The sequence below is a fragment of the Ovis canadensis genome, chromosome 15 (genome assembly GCF_042477335.2).
Source record: "Ovis canadensis isolate MfBH-ARS-UI-01 breed Bighorn chromosome 15, ARS-UI_OviCan_v2, whole genome shotgun sequence".
In the NCBI taxonomy this organism is placed as follows: Eukaryota; Metazoa; Chordata; class Mammalia; order Artiodactyla; family Bovidae; genus Ovis; species Ovis canadensis.
In genome coordinates, this window is record NC_091259.1 from 18,156,566 (window position 1) to 18,175,792 (window position 19,227).

Here is a 19,227-nt window from a genome sequence, read left to right on the forward strand (position 1 = left end):
TCAATTTTTAATAGTTATCAAAAAGATGGTGACTGCAGCCATAAAATTAAAAGTCACTTACTCCTTGGAAGAAAAGTTATGACCAACCTAGACAGCATATTAAAAAGCAGAGACATTACTTTGCCAACAAAGGTCCATCTAGTCAAGGCTGTTTTTCCAGTAGTCATGTATGGAGGTAAGAGTCGGACTGTAAAGAAAGCTAAGCACCGAAGAACTGATGCTTTTGAACTTAGGTGTTGGGGAAGTCCCTTTGACTGCAAGGAGATCCAACCAGTCCATCCTAAAGCAAATCAGTCCTGAATATTCATTAGAAGGACTGATGTTGAAGCTGAAACTCCAATACTGTGGCCACCTGATGCGAAGAGCCGACTCGTTTTAAAAGACCCTGATGCTAGGAAAGATTGAAGGCAGGAGGAGAAGGGGCCAACAGAGGATGAGATGGTTGGAAGGCATCACTGACTCACTGGACAGCAGTCTGAGTAAATTCCAGGAGTTGGTGATGGACAGGGAGACCTGGCGTGCTGTAGTTCATGGGGTCACAAAGAGTCGGACCTGACTGAGCAACGGAACTGAACTGAAAATATACACCAGAAGGGGAGAAACATTATTTTTTAGAATAAGATAATTATGTTTTATTTAAAATAGACCCCAACTTCTCTGGTGTCCAGTGGTTAAGAATTTGCCTGCCAATGAAGGGAATCTGAGCTCACTCCCTGGTCCAGGAAGGTCCCATATGCCACAGAGCAACTAGGCCTGTGTGCTATAAGTACTGAGCCAGTGCTCTAGAGCCTGCAATTACTGAGTCTGTGTGCTCCAAATTTTGAGCCTGCACACCTAGAGTCCACGCTCAGCAACAAAAGAAGCCACCACAATGAGAAGTCCACGCACCACTATGAAGAGTGGTCCCTGCTTACCACAACAAAGAGTAGTCCCTGCTGCCACAAGTAGAGAAAGCCTGTGTACAGCAAAAAGACCCAGTGCAACCAAAAAATAAATTTAAAAAAGAATAGAACCCAAGATATATCTATGACAAAAACTTAATTATATGAAAAGATGTAGAATATGCTTTTTCAGCTAATTTTTTTATTATTATTATAACTTTGGTATCTAATAGACACGCACCACATGTTAGTTAGTAGATTGCTAATTTGTTGAATTGGAATAGAATTATATGGTAGGAAGAAATAAGAAGTTTAGCCAGGACATTTTACTCATTGCTACTGGAGATCTGATTCAATGGTGAAATTCAAACATGATATATCATTTTTCATTATAAACTTTACCTATGTAATATCTTACAATAAAGTATAAAACAGTATATATCCTTCTTGATTTTATTGTGCTAAGAAGTTTCAAGTTTGTGGAACTGATTTATAAATGATGTATAAAATGAAAAACATGTGCCCATGTTTCAGGAGTGCTAAATTAATATTGGTCTACTGCCCATATTTTTATAACACGCAATGTTACATGTTCTATAATGAGAAATGCAGATACAACAAAATTCATAAATTCAGTGGATTTTGAAACTGAAATAAAAATGTTAAAAATGCTTAAAAACCTTCAACACAAATTCTTCAAGGATATACAAGCTTGGTTTCTTTATTATAATTAGGAAAAGATAACTTGGACAAATAATGAGTTTTACTGACTTTATCAGGTCCAGTTTCAAATCCAAACTTACACAGAGGCATAGTAAAGAACACTTGTTGAGAGATCATTCTGCGTTATACTATACTAAAGGTAATTTGCTTCTTATGCTGCATTTCTCAATACTGGAATCTTCAAAGCCTTGTTATTTAGAGTGAATTATGTTAGGAAAAAGGGCCAATATAATCAAACAAACATTTCACTTGTTGATGTTATACAAAGTAGTTCAAAAAAAGATTAAAATATATTCCTATCTTTAAAGCAGCTTATTATTTCCAGGTAGGAAAACTAGTTTTTGCATGGAGATATCTGGACACATCATTTGGGGCAGAAGTATAATGCCAGCAAAAGTATAGAGATGGAAATGTAATGACAATGTAGGTTGCGGCTCAATCTACAATGTGTTTATTGGGGTAGTTGTAGAGGAACCTTGAAAGGATTTCTAAAGAACAGTTATAGAACTCCTTGGCATGCTGCAGAATCTGAAATGTGTTCTTCAAACAGCCGGAGCCATTAGAACTTTCAAAGCAAGGAAATGGCATGACAAGACTTGAAAGATTTGAAAGATTATTTAAAGATTTTTCCATCAGAAAGATTGATACATGGGAGAATACAAAGAGATAAAGCAATCTGGAGATGTTACTCTAGTGAAAGCTGCCCTAAACTAGTGCTGGGTAAATAAAATTTGGAAGACTAGTTTGAAAATAAGAGGGCATATTTGTCAAGAAACGTTCCTATGCTTGAAGCCTTTCCCAGTCTACCCAAGTAGAACTGTCTCCTCCTCAATTTTAATTCCACTGAATCTTTTGCACACAGCAGAGGAAAGGAAAAACAATGTTATTTACGAAATATCTCTGACTTTTTACAGATGTGCATTTTATTTTTTCAAAAATTTAGCAATGCCTCAAATCATTTTTAATTGACCTCTTGCTGCTATGTGTTTCTTGGTTTCAGTTAATTTGTAAAGGGAATAAGAAAAAGATCAATTTAATAGATTTAACCTGAGGAAGGGCAAAAACAGGAGCTTAAGAGATGTTTTATTAAATATATAAAATGTTCAAAATATTAGGCATAAATTAAAGCAAAAACAAGATACTTTTCATCTATTCCACCGGGTATAGATTGAGAAGTTTGGTATACACTGTACTGCTACAGTATGGAGAAGCAGAAATTCTAACACATTGTTGGTGGGAGTACTAATTGGAAACAACCCTGTGGAAGGCAATTTGGCAGTAAAACTGATATTCTAAATGCACGTTCTCACTGACCTAGCAACTCTACTTCTAGATCTACCCACACTCGTATAAAAATGCATATATAAGAATTTTCATTTCATATTCATTCATATTTGCTTATAAAATAAGTTGACGAATTTCAAATCAATACTTATATAAACTATGATATATCTTTATTATAGAGTAGTTTAAAGTGTTCAAAAACTGTATACCTTTTTGAATTGTAATGCACACAATTAAAATTATTATTTTTTTTTAAGAAAAAAAAGAAAAGACATCTGTAACAGCTTCATAAAGGATGTAGATACAAAGCCCTGTTGAGGATGGCTACTTTCGAGAGGAGCTAAAAGACATTTCAGGGCTTTTATTATAGTCTTTATATACTGTTCACTGTCAATTCTGTGATGTTAGGGAAAAAAAGATGACAACAGTATTCATTCTCTTCATTCTGAGCTGTGAGAGCTGCTTTACTCTGCAGCGGCCAGGTTGATCACGTACCCAATGGAGCAAATCATGTGTACTCTAACATAAAGTGTCTCAGGATCATATTTAAAATAATTGTCAGACAGCACCCCACTCTTTATCAATGAAGGGCTAGATAAAAATATAAGCACTTTTTGTTACTGGAAAGTAATTCCTCCATAAAACAATGGTTTTCTAAATTAATCCTTAATATGATGTTTCTATTATTTTTACCTGGGAAAAAATTAATAAGAAGATATATCTATTTTAATTTGCATTTTCCTTTTTCCTCTTGAGAAAACCTGAATTACCTTACTGTGTTTGAAATAAAAGGATAAAAGAACCTTATAGAGTAATTTCTTCAAATAAAAAAGAAATTGATCTCAGATAGACCATTTATCTAAACACTGGCTAAAGGCAAACACTAACTAAAGAATAACATTTGGAAAAAGTAGTTAACTTGAAAACAAATCAAGATAGTTGTCTTAACTTTTAAGCATCTATTAAACTTGTAATATACAGGAGGCATCTGATCATGCAGAATATCTAAACAGGGAAAATAAGAATCAGGAATGAGAACACTGAATAATTTCTTTATTCTAAATTAGTATTTATCAGAACAACTAGACAATATATTTTAACAGATGGCATTTGTATATTCAATCTTGGAAGATCAACCATACATTTATACCTAAAGCCTATTATCTTAAACAACTGCATGCAAAAAAAGATGAAAAGACACTTTCATTTCAGGTGAAATATCAGCTCCAGGCATTTTGAAAAGTATTGCAAGATATGAATACTTACTTAATCACATCCTTATTGAACAGCATAAAATTGCTTTCTATCAGCTCCCTCTCCTGTCTGTTTTGTAGCTTTCTCGCCTTTCATTTTCCCTCTCTCTCCAGTATCTCCAGACACAGTATAGCTTGACCACACCTTTTTGAAAGACACTGTTTTTTTTTATTAATTTCTTCCATTTTTTAAATAATATGTCAAATCTTCTGCAATAACAAAATGATCTATATATACTGGAGGAAGTAGTTGGATTAGTTGTACAGATTAAAAAACATATACATTTTTTAATATAAATTTATTTTAATTGGAGGTTAATTACTTTACAATATTGTATTGGTTTTGCCATACATCAACATGAATCTGCCACAGGTATACACGTGTTCCCCATCCTGAACCCCCCTCCCTCTTGATCATAAATATGCTGATAATAACTTCTTGTCATAGTAGCCAAGCCAATAAAAGCAATATACCAAATATTACTTTATAAAAATATACTTGTAAAATGTTTGCAAAATGAAGTCTTTTTATTTTTACTATTAAATGACAATTCACAGTTTAAAAGATACACATATATATTTGCTTTAATGAATTAGCAGTAAATTATCATTTAATGATTACAGCATAAATTTTCATGAATTTTTTAATTAACAAGAATGTAATAAAAATAGAAGAAGAAAATAATTGAAGGAACTTATTTTCAAATGAATATACTTTATACCAATTCATGTTACATGAGATTCAAAAACAGTATTTGAAACATCTCCCCCTCCTACCAAAATAGATCCTATGTTCTAAATAATTTTGTAAAGGGACATTAAAGACATTTTTTTGATAACAACTACGTTTTTAAGCAAATAAAAAGACAATTAAGAATGAGATCATCTCTTTAGATATGTGCAAGGAAAATTAAGAAAATGAAAAGAAAGCACCTATGAGCAAATTTACAAGGCTGTGTCTACAAATTAAGTGATTTTCCTCATATTTGGAAAACTAGAATGATTGTACCCATATATATTTATACAAAATTCAAATGATTTTTCTGCCTTTAAATATTTCTTGAACCTAAGCATAAAATGAGATTTTTGTAAGCAACTAGACCTACAGATGTGAAGAATATGATTTTGCCTTCTGAATCTACAGTCTCATTGCCTTCCTTAATAAGAAAAAAGAAAAAGAAAAAAGAAAAGTTAGTAGCAGTTAATATCATCCTTCAGGAAAAGAACTGAAAGCTCAGAAAGGTTATTGTTTTATTCAGGGAAACCAAAAGAAGCTGCAGAGCCAGGACCAAGCCTGGGTGTAACAAGTCCATATTCTTTCCATGGCCTCCCCATATGCCAGGAACATGATACCTCTTCTTAGTATCTCTATTTGGTGGACTCTATCCTAAACTCAGCTGTCCACAACTACAGTTCTGTTTCAATTTTCCTCTTCATCAAAACTTCACATCACACACAGCCTCTGAATCACACCTGATCAAAACTTGAAGATAAAAAGTCCTTTACTTTAATTGATTTTACCTTTTTTGCTTTAGAGGGTAAATATTAATAAACTGAGGAAGTGACCTGACCAACTAACAACAAGCTGAAAAACTGGGGCTGAACTTCATCTTAAATACCATCTAACCTTAAAATGAACTGTTAACATCTTGCTTTTGAACAAAATTCCAATTCTGCAATTGTCTCCTGGAATCCTTTACATTTCCTCATTTGACATATATTAACATTTTGCATTACAAAGAATTGTCTATACATTAAGTAATCTTTCTACTTCCTTCTAAATATCCACATAATCTCTACCTCTCTTCTCACCAACTGAAAAAGACTTTGTCAATCTCTAACTGAAACTTCCTTCAAGTCAGTGTTTCTTGTTTTACCTGGGAAGTCAGTTAAATCCATCCCCACAATGACCATTTCTATTTCTCCAAGGTACTGAGAAGTATGTGAGCAATAGCTCAATAATTATGTTTACTCGTACATTTTCTTAAGTTTCTTATTGTGTTCTGACTGATTATTTTCCCATGTCTCCACTATCAGGGATCAAAACTTTCACTTCCTTCAGATCTCCAAAAGTAGTGGTACTATAAACACTAATTTTTTAAGAACCGTCTACTGAAGTAAATTATTCAAATGAAAAAGAAGACAAACAGAATAACCTTTAAAGGATTTTGGTCTACACATGTCAGTATCGCTGTCCATAGGTAAAACAGCATTGTGCCTCACACAAGGACAGAATATTTTGGTACACAGATAATTAACAGCTTATATGTTAGAAGGGACTGGCGTAAAATCAAAATTTCTTCCCAGGTTTATGCTTTTGATGTTTCTAACATGTCATTTTTTTGTCACTGAAAAGTCTATCTTTTTCTTTTATATTATCACACTGCATGACATTTTACTATTCTGATGTTGCACATGAATAAAGGTTGCTATTTTTCTAAAATTACACAGCTAATAAATTGTAGAGCCAAGACTGAATCCTAAAATTCAAACACCAAATCCCTTAATGCATACTGCCTCTTTTTATTAGATATAGTACTATAATTATCAAAATAACATTTACCACCTGCTTCTGTTACTACTATTACTACTACTATCTAGTAGGGACTGTGTAAGCAAAGCTTCACAGCCTCACAGTTAATCCACCTCTGCAAAATGACTATTGCCAACACCAGTACCATAAATAGTCCATACTCAATAACTGAAAGAAATCAAGCTTTTTTATAACAACATAATAAGAACTGCCTTTGTTCACAGCATCTAAACCACATTCACCACAAATCCGTCTATATCATTAAGAGACTAGACGGTTGTAAGATACTAAAGTTAGCACTATAATGAGATGTAGAAAAATATAACATTCATTTAAAGTGGTTAGGTGAATCTTGAAACCAAAGGTACTTCAGAATAACTTAGGCACTAGGAAGTAAACGCAGCAATTAGAGAACCAACGCTAGCATGAAACAGGGTATGCCAGAAAGTCGCAGTAGGAGTAAACTAACAGCCATCTCCAAAAGGAGAAATACTGAAAATTTTATCTCAGCTGTATGTAACTTTTTTTTTCAGTTTTTTTTATTTTTTTAATTTTAAAATCTTTAATTCTTACATGTGTTCCCAAACATGAACCCCCCTCCCACCTCCCTCCGCATAACATCTCTGTGGGTCATCCCCATTCACCAGCCCCAAGCATGCTGTATCCTGGGATGATTTGGGAGAATGGCATTCTAACATGCATACTATCATGTAAGAACTGAATCGCCAGCCTATGTATATAACTTTTAAATGCACATTTCACACTGAACTGTATTCACCCTATGTGCTTATTTCTTCCACCAGCCCATGAGCTACTTATTTCCCTTTACGTTCTTACTTGACAACAACTGCCCACTAGGGACCATTTGAGTGAGGGAAATAATGTAAAAATTAATTTGAATGTGAAAAGAACTACTTTTATTTAATTTTAATCACTGAAGTATAAACCACCAAGACCACATTAAGGAATAAAAAACAAACATACATAGTCATAGGTTTTCAAACATACTTATAATAGTAAATTTTCATAAAATCAATTCTGGATCATTTAACTTAAATCTCAGTATTTCATATTAAGGTTGCTGTTCTCTGAAAATTTCACAGTCAAGTTGTAGGTGAGTAAATATCTAAAGAAAGTAAAAATTCAAAGAATATTAAGGATCATTTATACTTTGAAGTTTGAGAATATATTTTATATTTCCTACTAGAGTTTTTTGCAATGTTTGGTTGTATGGATAGAGTAGAACAAATCTCAGATCAGCCATCAATCATTTCAACCAATCTTTTACCTCATCTTTGTACATGTATTTTATTGCCTTCAAATACTCAGTATTTAAAGAAAAAGAGAGTCTTAAAATATGAAGGCACCCCACATGGACACACAAAAAAAATTACTGTCTTAATTAGATAAAGAAAATTTTGAGAGAAGACATCTGTAAAACTATTATTATAGCAGGAACCCAGCAATATATAACTGCCTTTCCACTGAGTTGCACTGTGCTAGTTTTACAATTTAGCATGTTCAGCTCTACAGAAGAAAAATTTTAGCATATATTCATTCTAAAATAATTTACATCATGTTTATAAAATTAAGCACAGAGGAACTTTAGTTCAGAAACAATGATAACTAAATACTATTATAGGCTCAAAATTGCTCTGTTAATTCCTTTATTACTGTAACAGTAAAACTAGAATTTACATAAAAGTTGATATTTGAATTGAAAGATACTGCCTATTTCTAAAAAAACTTTTCTCTCCCTTTCTGTTTTGCATTTTATTAAATGCTAAAATTGTTACTGTCCTAAGGGAGCCCATAATTTAAATTTTATCCAAACTTGTCAAGTCACAGGAATATTCTCTCCTCACATTTTTCATTGATTTTCTATTTCATTTAGTGTATCTCTAAACATGAATTACTGAAGAAAACAATTGCCAATACAGAGAAAAAAATATTAACAAAAGAAATGGAAAATTCTTTCTAAATATACTGTAGAAAAAAACAACTACAATTATTTTCCTCCTTGGGTTCCCAGGTTTCTTAACTGAAACTGTCAAAAATTGTCTTCCATTTGATTCAGCTGTTGAGTGCACACTAAGTTCATTGTGAAAAAGTTCACAGCTAGCAATTAAATTGTCTAGACATTCAGCTTTTGGTTAAAAGACTATGGGCGTAGCTCTTTTCTCTGAGTTAATATAACTGGATTTTTAATTTTCTTGTCTCAAAAACTGTAAAACATTAGTGTTACAGATAATCAATGGCAAAAGAATATTACATATATCCTAGTTTTGATTTAAGTAGAAATCAAATACTATTTTCACAGCAAAAAAACAAAGGTATAAACTATAAAAAGTTCTGATTTATATATTAAAGAGACCTCCCATTTTTCCATCAAATGTAATGCTAAACATATAACTTCATCTCTTTATAAATCTCTACTACTCTTTATGTTAAATAAAATACTAGCTCTATAAGCCTCCTCCCAACACTTTCATTGTTGTTGTTCAGTTGCTAAGTCATATCCAACTCTTTGTGACCCCATGGACTGCAGCACACCATGATTACCTGTCCTTCACTATCTCCCAGAGTTTGCTCAAATTCATGTCTAATGAGTTGGTGATACTATCAAATCATCTCATCCTCTGCCTCCTCCTTGTCCTTTTGCCTTCAATCTTTCCCTGTATCAGGATCTTTTCCAATGAGTTGGCTCTTCACATCAGGTGGACAAAGAATCAACACTAAGTAGTATTATTTTTTTACCTTTTTCTAAATGTTCTCATTATTCATCATCAGTAACTCATGAGACGTGTGCTTGTATTTAATGAGAAGCTTATTTTAGCCTTAAGAACTCTCCATCAGTAGCTCCACACACTGCCATTTGAATAATGGCACTAAAACAGGAAGAGTGTCAAGTTACGAAGTATAAGTATCAATTCTATTACAAAAGAGGTAACATAAATTTATCATTATATATACTCAAAACTGGCAAAATTAATCATCACTAACAAAGAGTTTTATTAATTTTTAAACATAAGAGAATAGATTAACTTTGTTTATATCTTTTAGAGAAGAATATAAAGAGATAAGTTTCAAAATAAAAAAATAAGACAAAGCCAAAATCTAACTAAGATTAAATATGACATTTTTTCTAAGGTTTCAGAAATATTGGGGAGGGGCACTTAACATTATTTGGATGCCAAGGAAACAATTTTACATTTAATGATTATAAATGCCAATTAAATAAAAATTTATTTCTAGAAAACTATAATTCTTTTTTATATTTCCACTCCAATCTGTATTTTCCAAGTAACAGTCATCTTAATCACCAGGAATTTCTTATTATTCTGAAAGTATAAGAGTAACTTATCAAATACTGTATTATTTAAAAGTAAGTTCTTATATAAAGAGAAATGAAATGGGAAAACCTAGTAAGTTTAAAACTAAACTCTTTGTTACCTTTGGTTTAGTTTCAGAAAAATTTGTTCTTTAATACTTATAAATATGAAATTAAATATCTGAGAAAATAAAGATGAAACCTCATACACTCAAAAGCAAATTTTTCACCAAATAAATCTACCGTTTCTCTGCTACTTACTGACTAAACACAAACTACTGCAACTAGTGAAATATCTGTGAAAACACATTAAAAATATGTTTTTGACTCTAGACATTATAACTATAATTACCGTATTATGAAACCTCTCTCAATAAGAACCCCTTAAATTTTTTAGCCTCATGATGAATATTTCTGCCAATATTATGACTATCAAGAGAAAGAGACTTTCAATCTACCTTTTATCACCTAAGTGATCAGCAAAATTTCTCCTCCTGAACTCCATATGCTATAGTTACTTTACTAGATCGTAACAGAAAATGAGATGATCTCCTTCTTGAGCATTTAACAGCTATAAGGATGATAAGGAGCAAGCAAATTCTTATTCCCCATTATAAAGTGTTTATTCATATAATTTCACTTTTCCAGTCAACATTCACAAACAAGAGTTTTTGATTAATCAGATGAATGAACTACTTTCTAGTTCTTCCTTGCCTGATGCATAGTTTCTTAAATTTTGGATAACATTCAAATTAGTCATTTTAACCACAGGCAGGTTCATATTTTAATAAAGACACAAACTGTAAAGGTATGCCTGTGGGAAAGCTTATACACATACATTAGTACAATATGTTAATATGTTGTTTTCTTTCAAGATTTTAACTTTTTTTGGTCTATACAAGTGAGTATAAGAAATATTTGGAACTATGAGTGGAATAAAGACAAAATGTACAAGTCCTACTAAGATCTTTTAAGAAAAGTCCACTTGTTAAAAATAAAAAGTGGTATCCACAGGGAAGCAAGTTAATCAGTGACCACTGAGAAGACCAGAATAAAAATCAGTTTTGTACTTATGTTTTCAAATCTATCCAATAAAACATTTTTGGAACTATTTAGAAATGACAGTGATCACAAGAAACTCCAGGTCAAGAAACACATGGTAAAATAATATGACTATACTTTCTAAAGTTGCTCACACCATACTCTTTTATATTAGGTTAAGAAATGGTGGATTCATTGATTTTTTTTTCCCCTATTACCCCAAAAGAACAGAATTTTGATAATTTTTCAGAATTACCTTATGGCCTATTTCTAGAGTTCCATTTCCCTGTACTAAAGAAAAGAAGAGCTTCCATTTTTTGACTGGCTCCAATACTCTCGCCTGGGAAATCCCATGCACAGAGGGACATGGCAGACAACAGCTCATGGGGTCGCGAAGTGTCAAACACAACTGAGCAACTAACATTTTCAGTTTCAGTAAGTCTTATGAGCTGATGATTCCACTGAAACATTTAAAGTTAAGAAGTCTGTAAGTCAAAAATACAATATGCAATACCCTGGAATATGAAATTAAAGACTTTCACGTAAGGGGTCAACATTTACCATATACACAGATTTATAATATGTAAAAATCAAGTGAAGTTAAATATATAGTCCTACATCAAATTCATAGGATATAATTTTAATTTAATCACCAACTGATTAATAAATAAAAGAATTTAATATCTTTTTTAAAAGAAAATATATAATAAAGTCATTTTAAAATTCCTCATATCTACAGCAGTGCAATACTACCAAATTTGTTTTATTCATTTTCATGAAAATAATTAACTTAAAAAACTGTAAAAATATCAAAGAGAAATATTAACTGATAACATTCCATTTTTCAGAATCTTTCTAACATTACTTTGAATATTAAGAAATATAAAACAGGAGCAATTACTTGAAAGGGTCTGAGTAGAGATATGAGACATTGTTCATAATAGTTATTAACCCTAAATCTTAAGTGTTACAGAGTTTTTGTATACTTCATTTCTTTTTAAAATGCACCAGTCTCTGAGTAGAGTTATTGATCACAAATGCTCAGAAAATGGACCTCGCAAAGATCCTACCGCTTTGAGCTTCCGACTAGCCTCTTTCCTGCTATAAAGTGCTAAGAAGTTCATGTAGCATATAAGCAAAACCTTGTAACACTAATTTAAAATATCTTGTCATAAATAAACCTCTCCCACTTTATGTTTGTATCTTTAGAAATAAGAAATAGATGAATAAATCTGAGGTCTTGAAGTTGGAATTTTGAGATATCAAATAATATAAATATACGTCTATTTAAATTAAGACAAATTTCCAACCTCTTAGTTAAAAAACTGTTTTAACCATATTTAAAAAGAGAGGCAATTCAAGGACTACAGGTAAGCAAAATAGGTGTGGAAGGATGGAATCGGCACCTCACTATAAGTATCTTGGTCTCAACAAATTCCTAAATTAGTTTTTAATGGTTACAGAACAGTAAGTTCCTCTATAAAACTTCGTCTTAACCAAAGGAACTTAAATATAGTTAAAACAACTTTAACCTAGAACAGTCATCCAGACAAGTTTTCTTTTTTTTTTTTTTTTTTGAGGCAAATGAATGTGTTTATTTAAATATTTATACAAAAATATCAGTAAGAACAGTGGATACACTTTCCCAAATATGGTTGCTTCCCTTTTGACATTACACACTAGAAAATATTTTAAGTTCATTTATTCTCAAAATGACACGGCAGTGCTATATCTGTAGAAGATATATAACTTATACTATGTCAACAGTGAATCTTAGAATCACTATGTCATCCAATGTATAGCAAGATAAACCAGTGTCATTACAAAGTCAAATAGAGCTCTAAACTTGAGTCATTTACATCTTGACTTTGTACAATGTTTTTAACCCTTCCTAAAGACTCTTAAAATATACAATTATGTACTTTCTACTTTAAACAAAATGAGAAATGTTTTGAGTATCAAACAGTATATTATCTACCTTGTAGACGGCATCTTCATCTAACACTGCCACTGTGTTAGCGACTTTTAAGTGACATAAAATGGAAGAAAAACTGCTCCTAAATGTTTTTTTTTTTTTAATCTAAAGTCATGACAAATTTGGCACTAGATTTTATCTGATATTATCTAGAAGTAATAGTAAAATCTTGTTCTAGGTTAATGATTCCCCCTTAGGTAGCAGGTCTTTGGGACAGTTTTCAGTAACACTTAATCTAGCATTATAGCCCCTCCCCCTGCCTGAGTTTGGGGTCATCTGAATTCCAAGTTAAGGAATTAATCTATGTATCACCCGAGCCTAAAAACTTACTAATAGGACCCATATAGGAAATCTTAATTGAACTCTGACATTAAGTAACTAAGAGTCCTAATTATAGTCGTTAAAAACAGCCATATTTCCACATTATTCTATTTACAATACTTTATATAATAAATAACTTGCAGCAGTATGGTTAGACTCCCCTAATTAAGTTTGTCTTCCACAAGCTTCTAGAGGCTTCTTGTTACTTACACTCAAGGACATATCAATTGTATGTTTATGCTCTAAGAAGATGGGATTTGAGCATATTGAGAAATCTTCCTCTGTGGCACAAACACGAAGGTCCAGTCAGTATGGGAAGCGCTCTCACTTCTTCACGTCAGTACAAAGAGCTGTCGGTGTTGAGAAGGCTGAAGGGAGAGGAGAGCTTTTTCTTGACCGGAGGCATTGCGACACCAACCGACGGGAGGCACAGGGTGCTTGCCGACTTCTGTCTGTTCTTGTTGGTGCCCCAGCTCAGAAACGAGAGCTTTTTCGAGACTTTCTTGGTTTTATCAGTTTTGTCATCAACATTGACGCCTAAGCAGATCATGGAGTAAGTCTTCTGCATGCCCACAGAGTAGGTGGCACATTTACTATGCATGGACGATGTGGCATCCAGGAGGCTCACGACCTTCATCTCAATGTCATTCTGGCCAAAGCTCTTCAGCATTTTCATAACCTCACTCAGCGTCAGCCACTTACAATCCACGTCTTGAATGGCAACAATATAATCCCCTTCCTTGGTTCCTGCCTCCGCAGCAGAGCAGTATGGATCCAGGAAGTGGACTTGAACTGGGGAGTTTCCTCTCAGGGTGAACCCCAAGTCCCCTTCTTCTGCAGTGAAGTGAATACTTCGAGGAGCCGTCCATCTCTTGTTAGCCGAAAACACAGATAAAGGACCCAGCTTTTGGAAGAAGTCTGTTACTGTCACTTTAGAGAACTGTGGGAGTATAATTTCAACTTCTCGCTCAGTTTTAGAGACGATGTCGGGAGCATCGGTCAAGTTCAGGAGGTCATCGTCCTCCCGGAGCTGAGAGTACTTAAGCTGGGACCGCTGGCGCGCCGCGGACAGCACCTCCTGCAGCACCTCGATGTTGCGGAGCTTCTTGCACAGGCTGGCCTCCCTCATGGACTCCTCGTGGTGGGTAACAGCTTGGCACAGATGGGATTTCCCCAGTAGTTGGCGCTGATGAACATTCTTCAGGGTGCCCAAGGGTGTCAGTCCCTCTGGCATGTGGCTGTAGAGCTGGGACAGGCACTTCTCCTGGTGGTCCTCATCTTCACCAGGCTTCAGCTGGTGGTCGATGAGCAGGGTGGCTGTGAAGTAGTGGGCCAGGGCTTCATAGTGGTGGGCCTTCACGCAGGCCAGGCTGGCCCAGGAGTACGGGATGTTCTCCTTCACCGGCTCCTGGTTCATGGCTGCGTGCAGCTGCCGATAGACCTCTCCCACCTTGGCCGCTTCCTGAGCCACCTTCACCAGGAGGAAGAACTCGTTCTGGAGCCCGGGGAGGCAGACCTTCTCAAACGTGCTTTCTTGGGCTTGTGCCAGCATCATTTTGACCAGCACACTGAGCATGGCGGGGCTCATGTCGTAGCTTGGAGTGTGAGTAAACGTCTCCTTCAGGTAGTTTAAAACCCCTGCAGCTCTCTGAAAGGAATCCACCGTGCTCTCCAGCCCAGCTTCTGTCTGTCGATTGCACCGGGTGCCGATCTGTGTATAGAGGGCTCCGATGTTAAACAGGATGCTGGCCTTCTCCAGCAGCAAGTTCTGTTGGCTGACCGGAACCCCGGTGAGAGAGTCATACCAGGTAAACAGGATCCCCATCTGTCGGGTGGGTGGGAAGAATCGGCTCTCGACAAACCCCAGCTGCAAGAAGTAACTCATCAGCAGCTCTACTCCCGCCTCATTTCGGCTGGGCGTCCGACAGGCTTGTCTGAGATCCATGAGATCTGCTATTTCATTTTCGTAGAGGTAGCTATCTTCACTGTAATGTTCCAGAATAAAATCCTTGAGAGCGACTGAAAAATCAACGTCCTTGGTTTCCTTCAGGCCAAGTGGAATCAGGGGAATCGTAAATGCTTCCTCTGTGTTCTGATAGACTCCTACTGAGATGTTGAGCCCCTCCAGCTCTTCCTTGAGCATCTGCAGGTCTGAATTCAAGAAGCTCAGTTCCAGGCGCACCTGCTCTCGTACCTTTTGGTTTGTGGCTGCTTTCAGAAGGTTCATTTTTTTTTTAATTCCATAAAAGTATACCTTTCTGTTGAAGCTAAAAGACAAACTCCCAAAATGACTTGACTAGCACCACAAGCTCTTACTTTCTCCATCTAGAGAACCCTCCACCCTTTACTGACACCCTCTGGTCCTGATCACTAAGTCAGTTTTGATATTAAACCACACTCCAACCTCTTCCCTGGAGGTGGTGAAGATTTCCTAAACCTTTAAATAAAAAAGATATATAAAGAATTATACATTAACCAGACTTGGTCCATTTTTAATAGTGTCACTTAACTGGACACATAAGACTAAATATTCACAAGAAACTAGCTTTAATTATTTTTCAAATAAACATAGCCTGTGTCTACATTCAAGGTGTGATTTTAGCTTATCTTCCTAACTAACTAAAGATTTCAGACCACCTACTATTTGAAGTATTATTCACTTTGGAAAACACTAAGGTATTTTAGGAATTCATTTAAGAATCACACAACTGTAGCTTCTCAGATCTATTTTTCAAATGCATCCTCCTATCCTATGCTTGTGCCTCACAACATACAAGCAAAATCTGGCATTCAGTTAATCTATTGAGATAATGTTCTTTTTTCTAAACTTCGAGAACTCAAACTATCTATGCAGCTGTGTATGGAATCAAAGAGAACTTAAAAATGAATTGCTTTTCTTCCTCATTTTTTAGTTTTCAGATATTTTAAATAAGAACAATTTTAAAATGCCACCAATCTTTGCACAAAACATTGGCACTTATACTGTAACAAACATTTTATTGATTTTCTATTTTCAAATACACTTTAATACCATCTCACCACACTCCAGTTACTTTTCAAATTCTATTTTATTTTTTATATCTCATTTCCTTTTTGTAACTGAATTTTGGGCTTTGTTTTTTTCACTAACTTAGATGGTCTTAGTAACATCTTTTACTTTTTTTTCATTTGTTTCATGTGATGTATTGTTACATAGTTATATTGTTTTTTCCACTTGAATCAAAGGAACATATACCTGTCAAGTATGAGATTCAGTATACTACTCCACAGAAAACTTATAATAATCTGAATATGAAGTATGAAAATATGCAAAGAAACATTTGTGAGTGGCTTAAAATTCATTACAGGTACTTTGAAAAAAATAATGACCTAATCATTACTAATTCTTTTATGTGTAGGGTCACAATATTAATCATGATGAACTCTTTAAGTTTGCAGTGATAGTCCTAAGTTATTTCTGCAGTCTTGTTATAGTTCATCAGTACATAAAAATACCTCTATTGATTTTAAAATCTGACCCACTATTTTTGTGCAGTTTTCAATGCTAGTATTCTAATGAACATCTATTTCTTTCATCTTATTTCCAGTTAAAATAGAGAATCAAAATAGAAGTATGCCATACTGAAATGACTTTATCTTTTAAATTAACAGAAAAAGCAGTCGAACTGAACACAGGTTGAGGCAATTCACAGTTAAAAGGTTTTCTTTTTCTTCCAAACCTGTGCTTTAATTATCACATTGATTATAGTTTTCATGACAGAGGTTATGAAATTTAAAAATAAAATAAGTCTCAAACATGTAGTGAATTCTTGTAGTTTCAAAATAAGGTTAATTTAAAAATGGAAAATTTTTGAGGCTGTCAGTATTATTCTTAACTTACTGTATTTTATGTTCATATATATGCAAATTAATGTTCTCTCCAATTTTTTCAATAAAAACTCAGTAAGGAGTTTTGAGAATATGTCTGAGCATATTTTTATATTTATTTTAAGAAATCTATCACCTTCCTACACAACACTGGAAAACACCTTAGCATAATGCAAGATACTTGTTTGTTCAGTCTCTCAAACTTTGTAGAACTCCACTTATAGAGCATCTCTACTGAATTTTAACAAGTTATCGCACTGCCAGATGTCCAGTGATCTAGGCTCTATTCTCACAAACACACTGCTCAGTCAGAAGACACACATTCAGTACCTGAGAACGACAGCCTATTTTCTGAACATTTAGTTTCTCTTGCAGACAATTTCCTACCCTCTCCTGACATCTGTCACCTTCCAGTTCAGTTGTAGGAACTGTTTACTCGCATTCTGAATGACATTACGAGGTACACAAATATATTCTGTTTAGCGTTGCTTCAACTTTTCTGACCTGAAACCCCAGCAGAGAAAAAGAGCACGTTTGATTTCAAAGAAGAAGAAGGTTGGGGAGTGGGGGCGGGGGGAAGAGCAGCTTTATGTGACAGTTTTTAAATTCTGGCAACACGGCAAGAAAGGATGGCTTTGCAGAAGCGAGCGTGTCACAAACTGTCAGCGCCTGGGAAGCCAAGTGCACAATCGCAGACAAGCAGTCACCAGCGAAGGAATGTCAGCCACTTACCAAGGAGACGCCAGGCTCCTCCGTCCTTCCTCCGCGCCTCTCAATTCCCGTCTGCCATCCTCCTGCCCGTCGGCACAGCTCAGACAAGAGCCCAGGCTCAGGTGCACCCCAGCCTGTGGCAGGAGACCAACTGCGGAGTTTCGAGTCCTTCACAGAGAATCCTCCAGCTCGCCCGGCCGCTCCCTGAGGAGGGGACGCAGGTAACGCATCCTTCCCGCGCGGCGCTCCCACGGCACTTCGGCGGCCGCCTCCTGGCCGACACACTCCCCCGCTCGGTAGTTGGTTAAATCGGGGGGCCGGAGCGGCGCCTCCCCCGGCAGGCGCGTCCGAGGCCCGGGCGTCGCGGCCAATGCGTCCGCGCGGCTCGCGCGCCGCGCCTCTGACTGGCTGTGCGGCCCCGCGCGGCCCGCGCCCGCCCCGCCCCCTGCGCTGCCGCCGCCCGTGTCTCCCGCCGCCGGCTTCAGTCGGCGGGTCCCCTGGCGAGCAGGTCCCCTCGCCCCTGGAAGGGATTTCTCTGGGTCTCAGCGTCTCACTCGCTAGCCGCTATTTCTCCCGCGGCCCAACTCCGGACCCCGCCCCGCAACCTGCGCGAATTTCAGTCGGAGATTCCAGCGCGGCCGCGGCGGAGCGCTTGGGGCCCCTAAGCTGAGTTCCTGCGCCTCGCGCCGGCCGCCGGCCGTCTCCCTTCTCCCCGAGTTCTCAGAGCCCAGGCGCCTTTCCCTCGCGAGGCGGCACCGGCTGCTGCCTTCCCTGAGGCGGGCTCCTCAGTGGACTTTCCCACTTCGGGGAATCCCCTCAGGTCCTGCCTGGGAAGCGCTTCTCTTTGTTTCTACACTTGTGAGTTTTATCTCAGGGCTCTTAGACGCGCTTGTGTTTGGGTCTCCCTGATTCCCCGCCCGCCCCGGCTCACTTCGAAATAAACTGAAGACCGAGTGGGTTTAGTCACACAGCAGCCCCCTTTCCTTTCTGAATTTTTCCTTTCCCGATGGATGTAATCGGAAACATAACACAGGTAGTAAATCCACAGTGTGGCAGCTTTAGTGCCATTGTTCAGCCAGTTCCCCCCTCCTACTTTTCCTGAGTCCTTCTCGAATTCTTTCACTTTTCCTGAGTCCTTCTCGAATTCTCTCCCTTCGTTGGATGTAATTGTTGGTTACATTACGCTACATGTCTTTAGCAACCTATTTCCATAGATGGCGGGGTTAGCGCCTGTCTGTAATGAGACGGCAGTCCCACCCACTGTTGGCTGTTCCTGCCTGTCGGTCTCTGGAACTGGGAGCGAGCCT

General features: G+C 36.3%; 1 protein-coding gene and 1 long non-coding RNA gene across 2 annotated transcripts in view; both read right to left on the minus strand.

Moving 5' to 3' along the window:
- The window catches only part of LOC138421089 (uncharacterized), a 730,022-nt gene extending 711,358 nt beyond the window's left edge, over positions 1 to 18,664 (minus strand). The window contains exon 1 of the long non-coding RNA XR_011249406.2: positions 17,942 to 18,664. This is a non-coding gene — a long non-coding RNA (uncharacterized lncRNA). The remainder of the gene's footprint in view (positions 1 to 17,941) is intronic.
- Positions 13,445 to 15,569, minus strand: LOC138420939 (rhophilin-2-like). Its single transcript, XM_069554645.1, has one exon. It carries the CDS (start codon positions 15,567 to 15,569, stop codon positions 13,680 to 13,682), a length of 1,890 nt encoding a protein of 629 aa, XP_069410746.1. The 3' UTR covers positions 13,445 to 13,679.
- Positions 18,665 to 19,227: the final 563 nt, after the last annotated feature.